We start from the raw sequence: 8658 nt of genomic DNA, 5'->3' as shown, positions 1-8658 counted from the left end.
GCGGGGCCGGGGCCGGGGGCGGGGCCAGGGGCGCCGCGGACCCCGCCCCCCTGCGCCGGCGGAGCCGCCGCCAGAGCGCTGACCCGGGAGTCCGAGACGGCTCCGGCGTGCGGGGTGAGTCCCGGGGACGCGGGGGCCGGGCACCCGCCGGGCGGACCGGGCGCGGGAGGAGGGGGTTCCGGCGGCGACGGGCGGCTGGTCCAGCGGGCGACGCCCAGTGCTGGGATCGGCCGGCGCACCCCGCCCCCGGCGCCCGCGCTGACCCCCGCTCGCCTCTGGCCCGCAGACCCCGAAGACGCGGTCATGCCGGGCGGGGCCGAGGCAGGGGAGGCCGAGGAGGAGGCTGGGGCCGGCTCCGGGTCCGAGGCGGAGGAGGACGCGCTGTGGGAGCGGATCGAGGGCGTCCGGCACCGGCTGACGCGCGCCCTCAACCCGGCCAAGCTCACACCGTATCTGCGCCAATGCCGGGTCATCGACGAGCAGGACGAGGAGGAGGTGCTGAGCACCTACCGCTTCCCGTGCCGCGTCAACCGCACCGGTGAGCCGTGTGGGGCGCGGGGTCGGGCCTGAGCAGGCGGTGCCGGCCTTCCCTGGGGCCTTCTTCGGGACCGTCGGGCCAAGGGCTCCGATCCCCGGGGCTTCGGTCTCCACATCGGTAGAGTGGGATGGTTGGTGTGCCCACCATCCTCCCTCCTCCTGAACCACAGCGTGACCCAGCGTGTCCGCGGTGCCTAGACCGCGTCTGGATTTTTCTCCCATTTCCTGGGCCCCCCTTAGAGCAAGGGGTTGGCTGTAGTTGCCGGTGCGGGCTGGGCTTGGGACCTCCCGATCACAGCTGGTGGATTTGGCAGCTTTCCTGTGTCCTTTGATCTCTTCTGTTCTCTCTGCTCCCCCCCCGCCCCCCACTTCTGTGTGCTACACACTCCTGGGAGCGTTTTCCTCAAGTGCTCAAGACCCATCTCAGCTTTCTGAGGGTGCCTTCTCCCATAAGTTGTGCCTTTGAACAGAGCTGGCAAAGGGATGAGGGTCTAATGGTGGAATTTCAGGCGTTGGTCAACGAGAGAAATATTTTTCTTTGCGTTTGGGGATGGAGGGGGCTTCCCTGTGCCATTGAAAAGGCAGGCTGCGTTTGCTGGCCCTATATCTGTGGGGGCCGCAGGCAGCGTCTTGGGGTGCCATAGAGGGGGTGGGTCCTGGCTTTCCTGGCCGTGGCAGACGGGCTCTCCCCGCTGATGTGTTGAATCAGGCCCCTGTGTGTGTCACCGGTTCAGAAATCTGGGGAACGTGGGCCCTGGAGTATGGCGGGGTGTGGGGAAAGGGGGAGAAAGCAACTAGGCACGGGGAGAAGCCCTCACCTTGACCCTTGGGCACCGCCCCCGCCCCACTTCCCAGGGCGCCTGATGGACATCTTGCGTTGCCGCGGGAAGAGGGGCTACGAGGCCTTCCTGGAAGCCCTGGAGTTCTACTACCCCGAGCACTTCACGCTGCTCACGGGCCAAGAACCTGCCCAGCGCTGCTCCATGATCCTCGGTGAGTGGGTCCGCAGTGGGTGCCAGCGCCTCGGACACCAGTGCAGAGGTTCCTTACCCCGTCCCTGTCAGGGAGGCACTCCCATTGTCGCTGTTGAACAGATAGGGAAACTGAGGCACAGAGAGAACGGTACCGGTTTGCCCAAGGTCCCCCCAGCAGGCTGAGTGTGGGACTGCGATTCTAATGCAGTTATAGTCTAAGTTCAGAGCCCACACACTTAATGCAGCTGTTTCCCCCAAAGATGTGTCAGGCATGTGCCAGTTTACAGTTTCTTCTGTAAAAAATTCAAACACTCCAGGAGACTTGAAAGTAAATAGGAAAGATCTTTACTTCTTTCTTCAGCTCTGCTCTGCCGGTATCAGTGTGGCGAGTTTCCTTTCTCTTTGCAGTTATACACACAGACACACACACAGGGAATCATCTTACATGTCTTGCTCTGTGTTTCACTTTTTTTCAGAACAACTGATGTTTGTGTTTCTTCCACATCTGTTACACTTGTTTTAAATGACTGCGCAGTGTTTATTAGTGACGTGCCAGTCATTTAACCCATCCCCTGTTGATGGACATCTAGGTTGTTTCCAGTTTGCACCATTACAAACAATGCTGGGAACATCCTTCTAGGTGCATCTTTGTGCAAATGTGTGTCTCAGGAGGAGAGGTTCTGAGAAGTCAAATTTCTTAGAGAATGTGTATTTTAAAAGTTAAATCAGCATACATCCCTCCAGCAGTGTATGAGTGCCCATTTTGCTGTACCCTCATTCATCCTGGGGATCATTTAAAAACATTTTATGCAGTCAGATATGTGAAGAATAATGTTGTTGTTTTAAGTTTGTACTTTGTTGAGAGATGTTCACAGCTTACTAGTTAGTCAACCCTGGGCAAATGGCTTGACATTTCTGTGCCTCGGTTTTTCTGGCTTTAAAATGCGTACAATAAACAGTACCTATCTTAAGTGTTGTTGTGAAGATTAAATAAATTAATATATGTATGTAGGCCAAAGAATAAAGTCAATTGTTAGTGGTACTACTATTATTGTTATTATTATTGCTAGTGAGTTGGAACGTATTTTCCTATGTTTACCAGCCATTTTTGTTTTGGGATTTGCCTATTGATAGTTTTTGTCCACATTTTTATTTGGTTGTTTGCTTATTGATTTGTAGGAGCTTTTTATATGTTGTGGCTCTGAGTCATTTGTTATATTTGTTATATTTTCTCCCACTCTGTTACTTGTCTTTTAACTTTGTTTCTTATATCTGTCATCGTTTAGAAATCTCTTAGAGCTCTTTGATTTTGTGCCTTGTTTAGGAAGGCTTTCCCTGTCCCCAAATTGTAAAAATTGGTTCCAGTTTTCCTTCTAGTGTTCTTCCGGTTTGGGTTTTTCTGTGCAGTCTGTCATCCCCTTGGATTTTATGTATTGACTTTTCAATTTTATAAAATCCCCTTGGATTTTATTTTATGTCTTTTCTCTCCCCTGCCCCTGGCAGATGAGGAAGGGCCCGAGGGCCTGACCCAATTCCTGATGACAGAGGTGCGGCGGCTGAGGGAGGCTCGCAAGAGCCAGCTGCAGCGGGAGCAGCAGCTGCAGGCCCGGGGCCGGGTGCTGGAGGAAGAGCGGGCAGGGCTGGAGCAGCGGCTTCGGGAGCAACAGCAGGCTCAGGAGCGCTGCCAGCGGCTGCGGGAGGACTGGGAGGCGGGGAGCCTGGAGCTGCTGCGGCTTAAGGATGAGAACTACATGATTGCCATGCGTCTAGCACAGCTCAGTGAGGAGAAGAACTCGGCCGTGCTGCGCAGCCGGGACTTGCAGCTGGCGGTAGGCCCTGGGGAGATGGGGGGTGCTGTGGGAAAGGGGCAGCTTTGCAAAAAATGACGGTCATATCGTAGACAGCCGGTGTCCCAAAGCCACCATCTGTTGCATATTGGACTGTGGGCAAGTCCCTTCCCTGCCCTGTGCCTCAGTTTTCTCATCTGTAACATGGGAGTGTTGACTTATTACGGGAGCATTTATTTCATTGAATTATGACTGTGGTTTCAACTGGGAGCGATTTTGCCTCCCTCCTCCCGCAAAAAAAAACAAAAACATTTGGCCATGTCTGGAAACATTTTTGGTTGCCACAACCAGGAGTGTGCTGTTGACATCTAGTAGGTAGAGGCCCAGGATGCTGCTAAACATCCTAATTGCACAGGACGGCCCTCCACAACCAAGAATTGTCCAGCCCAAAATGTCAGCAAGTGCTGAGCCAGAGCAACCTTGGGTTACGAGGATTCCTTGAGCTTAAGTCACAGGATTTAAGACGTGTACAGTGCCTGGTACAGAGTTAGTGCTCAAAACCTGGATTATCGTTAGCCGTTGTTATTGATATCATTATTAAGTGCTACTCGATGCCACACAGGTTACGTGCATCCTGTCATGTGATCTCACTAAGGCACCATGCACCAGGTTCTCATTTTGAAATAGATACGGGTTTAGGATTGTAAAGGGATTTGCTCAAGGCTGCAGATTGGGAAATGGCACAGCCTGGGTTTGAACCAGGTCCACCTGGCTCCGGCGCTGGCCTCCGCCCCATGATGCTGTTCTGTTTGCTCCTGTCCAGGTGAAATCTCACCTGATTCTTTTCCATCAACGAGTGAGGCCATGCCTCTTACAGGCTGAGAAACTGAGCCTGTCTTTCTTGGTTCCTTGCTGCAGAGAGCTGTCCCAAGGATTTGACAGTGCCCGCGGCACACAGTAGGCTCTCCCCAGTCATACCCAGAGAGGTTCCACAGGGGGGATTCTGACTGTGGGATTTGAAGCCCCCTGACCCCATGAGCCTCAGCTGTGGCTGGAGCTCCCCAGGGGGTGGCAGGTGCCCGTGGATGATGGGTGGCACGTGTGAGGCTGTCAGTGCGGTGCACTGGTGCGCTGGAGCCTGCGGCCGTGCGTGCTGGGGGTTTGATGTCTGGGGAAGGGAGTCCTGATTGGGGGTGTTGAGGCCACAGGTTGACGGGCCCAGGCTGCCAGGCCTACTTTAGCCTCAGCTTCCTCATCCTTGAAGCGCAAGGTCATGGATGCAGATGACGTCACAGCAAGACAGCACCTCCTGTGCAGCAGGCATGGCCCTCTGGGCTTGCCGTCCATCAACTCCTTTAATTTCCCAGCACCTCCATTGGAATGGGGGTTGGGAGGGAACTCTGTTATTATCCCCATTTATGGATGAGGAAACTGAGGCACAGAGAGGTTGGTTGGAGTGCTTTCCCAAGGTTCGAAGATTGAGCATTTCTGACTTTGCTCTGGGCACTGCTGGGAGTGGGGTGGGGTGGGCTGGGGTGGGGGCCGGTGGGGAGAGCCTGCTCAGAGAGGACAGCACGATGGCCACCGGCCCCCCTGGGTGTTGGGAGGGGCTGTGGCCTGCACGGTTGGTCTCACCTTTGTGACTGGGGTGGGGGATGCCCTGTGTGTGTGTGCAGCTGCCTGGAGTCTCCTGGGGTTGGGTAGGGGGATGTAGAAGAGGTGTCGGAGGTTCTCTGTGTGTCTGCGGTTCAGCTGTAGGTGCACACAGTATGGCCCTAGGGGTATGGAGATCTGCCAGTAGGCAGATAATAGCTGCTTTTTCCCAGTTTAGCGATGGAGGGTAAGGGATGAAATTCAATTAATAGATAAGCTTTTCTTTAAATGTAGCTACCCTACATTTGCCTTAACTTACTGGAGCTTTTTGGCGACAAATTAACAAAGGCTTTGCCGATGGAAAGCCTTTTCTCGGCAGCTTGGGTTCCCTCCCCCTGTGGACAGGTGTGTAGTGGCTGTGATTTAACACTGTGTTTTATAAGGTGCAAATGTAATGAGCTGTTATTCCTAAGCAACATAAACTTAAAGGAACGAACGCTATAATTTTGTGCTAAGTGAGTTTGTACACCAGGATTAAATGCATCCGTATTTCTTGGCGTTCAGCGGAGAGTCCCAGGTGCCCCGTCCCCTGAGCTCATCGGGGGAGCCTGCTGGCCGTGGGTTGGGTGGGAGGCCATGGTGTGTGGCTGCGGTTTGCTGGAGAGGGTGTGACCACGTTTGCCCTTGTAACTAGCTGTCTTTCTCTGGCAGTTCACAAAGCGTGTTTTGTGAGGGGAAAGGAATGTGAGAGTCATGAATTTCTTTCTGAGTCCTCTGCGGAGGAGGAGTGGGGGTGGTAATTCGTGGAACGGCCTGACCCAGCCTCCAGACCCTTGCGTGTGTGTGTGTGTGTCGTGGGCGGGGGGAGGAGGGGGGCGCCATGTCAGGCTCTGGGGGTGTGCGGCTGCAAGTCCTTTCCAAGCGAGGTCAGGGCACTCCTAGGGCACCAGATGTCAGCATGCCTGAGTATAGCCCCAGAGGTCATTGTGCCCTTTTTCCAACAGTGACTTCATTTTGTGGCCTGCCACCTGCTTCTCCTCTTGTCACTGTCTAGCCATCACAGGTCTAGCCACCTGGACCTGCTGCACACCAGACCCCGCATGAATTTGGAAATTCACTCTGGCTGAGTGCATTCATAATCCAGCAAACTGGCCGTGCATATCTGCTGTCTGCCAGGCGGCCACCACCCAGCCGCCCACCCAGCACCCTTGGCCAGTTTCTGCTGCCCACACTGAACCGGTGACAGTTGGGGTCCTAGGATTTTATTTAAAGCTGTAAAGATAGCCGCTGTCACACCCTCAGCAGCTCCATAGTTTAAAGGCCTCCGTCCACCTGCTGTCTTGTTTGATTCCTGCAATGACTTTGGGAGGCAGGTGGTGGAGCAGGGGGATTGAATGGGCCCATTTTCCTGATGGGAAAACTGAGGCTCAGAGGAGGTAAGTGACTTGCTCAGGATGACAGAGGGTAAAATGGTACAATTGAAATATGGATCCCGGACTTGGAATTCATGTTGGAGTGAACCAATCTCATAATCTTCCCAAGTGGAGGCTCTGGTAGGAATATCTTTAAGGGAGGGTGAGACTCACATGTGTTCCATGAGTGTATGTTGAGTGGGGAGGCTGGGTGAGAGGGGGACATCCTGGCCCCTGGGCTGGGTGAAACCCTCAGAATCCTCCTCCTCCTTCTTCCCCCCACAAGGAGATGAGGAGATTGAGGCACAGAGAGGGGCTGTGACTTGCCCAAGGCCACACTGAGTTAGAGGCCGAGCTGGGCCCAGCCCCTGGGTCCTCCTATTCTTGGTGCAGCCCTCCTTCCCCTCCGTTATGCTGGTCCTGTGCACAGTGTCAGAAGTGTGGGACAGAAGAGCGTGTTATATACGGCCCCTCCACCCACAAGTCCTTGAGGCAGATTCCCCTGGGAGGGTGGCTTGGCCTTGCTGCCTCCCTTCCTTCCTTATTGTATTTGTCCAGCCTGTCCCTTCTTCCTAGACACGTCTGGGGAGGACACCTGCTTGGGCCTCTCTGGGAATCGGGGAGGCACCCAGGAGTGTGGGACAGGACCCCTCCTCTCTGGGCTGGCTGGTACTCCCTCCCCGAGCTGACCCCTGTCCTGGGCCCCAGGTGGACCAGCTGAAGCTCAAGGTGAGCCGGCTGGAAGAAGAGTGCACACTGCTGCACAGGGCCAGGGGGCCGCTCCCTGCGGCCGAGGAGAAGGAGAAAGAGCCTGACAGCGCGGACCTGGTTTCCGAGCTGCGCGCAGAGAACCAGCGGCTGGTGGCATCGCTGCAGGAGCTGCAGGAGGGCCTGCAGCAGGTACGGGGTCGGGGGTGGGGGCGAGTGGGGGCAGTGCCGGGGGGCGGGGGGAGGCCAGACCCTCCTGCTGCTCACTCGTCCCCCTGAGGCCTGGAGAATGAGGATTCTAGATCCGGGGATCTGAGATCTGGATGGAGTCCTGGCTGGCCCCTTGTCTTAAGCTCTGAGTGGAGGGCCTTCAGTGCTCAGCTTGCGCTGGGTGTTGAGTCTGGGGTCTGCGGGGGGTGGGGGGGGGGGTGGTCAGGTGGGGCAGGAAGCCTCTAAACTCCCTGAAACTGGGTACCTGATTTTGTGTGTGAGCATTTTTCCGGGGAGAGGGCCTCAGCTTTCCTTGGCTTTGTAGAGGAGTCTGACCCTGGAAAGCTTGAGACCCCTGGGTGGCCCTGGAGCTTGCTCAGGGTCCTGTGGCAGGTTGGGGGCAGTGTGGGCCTACCACCTGGCCACTGCTCCTGTGGGAAGTGGGGGAGGGAGCCGGGGCTCTGGTGTATTTCACAGGGTTGGGCGTGCCGGCTGGGGTGTGGGTCTGTGGGCTGGATCTTAAGCCTTCGGTCTACCTCCCTGGGCCAGGCTCAGACCCTGTGAAGACCCATTGTCGGGGTGGGGGGAATAGGCCTTGGAAATATTACCCGTCTGCTGTCCTGGGTGGCAGGTAGGGCCCAGAGCAAGAGAGAACAGGCCTGGTTCTTGTTGAAGAATAAGGTCCTGGTCCAACTTGTCTGAGCACGCCCACATCCACTTACCTCATTTGTACCCCCAGATGCTCCCTGGAGGGTGGGCAGGGCTGTTGGCGCCACACACACTCTACAGAGGGGGAAGCCGAGGTCCAGAGAGGTCAAGGCCCTTGGCCAAGGTGGCAGAGCTAGTAGGGTGGGGCTGAGGGCTGAGGGCTGTTTGTCCCCCTTACCCCACACTCAGGGTGGGCCCTGAGCCAGGGGCTGAGGCAGCCCTGAACTCTGACCCCACAGGAGGCAAGCCGGCCAGGGGCCCCAGGCTCAGAGCGCATCCTCCTAGACATCCTGGAGCATGACTGGCGGGAGGCGCAGGACAGCAGGCAGGAGCTGTGTCAGAAGCTGCACACCGTGCAGGGGGAGCTGCAGTGGGCCGAGGAGCTGCGGGACAAGGTAATGTCCACATCTCCCCCCTCCCCTCGCACCTGCCTTGCCCCCACCTGCCTTCTTCTTTTTTAACATCTTTATAATTGCTTTACAATGGTGTGTTAGTTTCTGCTTTATAACAAAGTGAATCAGTTATACATATACATATATCCCCATATCTCTTCCCTCTGGCGTTTCCCTCCCTCCCACCCTCCCACCTGCCTTCTTGCTAACCGCCTGGGGAGGGCATCACCAGTTTACTTCAGCCAGCCTTCCCCCAGCATCCGCTGTACGCCAAGTCCTGTGCCAAGAACTGTGCATTCATTTGCCCTCAAATATGTATTGAGATCGATCGGTGAAC

The 8658-nt window shown here is 56.0% G+C and overlaps 1 protein-coding gene across 3 annotated transcripts in view; it reads left to right on the top strand.

The window, feature by feature from the left end:
* The window catches only part of CARD10 (caspase recruitment domain family member 10), a 28226-nt gene that overhangs the window by 2810 nt on the left and 16758 nt on the right, over window positions 1-8658 (top strand). For 2 of the 3 annotated variants that reach the window (XM_029206253.1, XM_029206251.1), the window contains exons 1-6: window positions 33-114; window positions 287-538; window positions 1393-1530; window positions 3015-3340; window positions 7012-7203; window positions 8169-8324. In XM_029206253.1, coding sequence (XP_029062086.1) covers window positions 304-538; window positions 1393-1530; window positions 3015-3340; window positions 7012-7203; window positions 8169-8324 — 1047 coding nt within the window. In that variant the 5' untranslated portion in view covers window positions 33-114; window positions 287-303. Of the gene's footprint in view, window positions 1-32; window positions 115-286; window positions 539-1392; window positions 1531-3014; window positions 3341-7011; window positions 7204-8168; window positions 8325-8658 lie in introns of those variants that run through there. The other variant, XM_029206252.1, reaches the window with a different exon arrangement.

Source organism: Monodon monoceros, unplaced genomic scaffold (genome assembly GCF_005190385.1).
Source record: "Monodon monoceros isolate NGI ecotype Baffin Bay Population unplaced genomic scaffold, NGI_Narwhal_1 Super_Scaffold_6, whole genome shotgun sequence".
Lineage (NCBI taxonomy): Eukaryota > Metazoa > Chordata > Mammalia > Artiodactyla > Monodontidae > Monodon > Monodon monoceros.
This window is presented reverse-complemented; position numbering and strand designations above follow the sequence as displayed.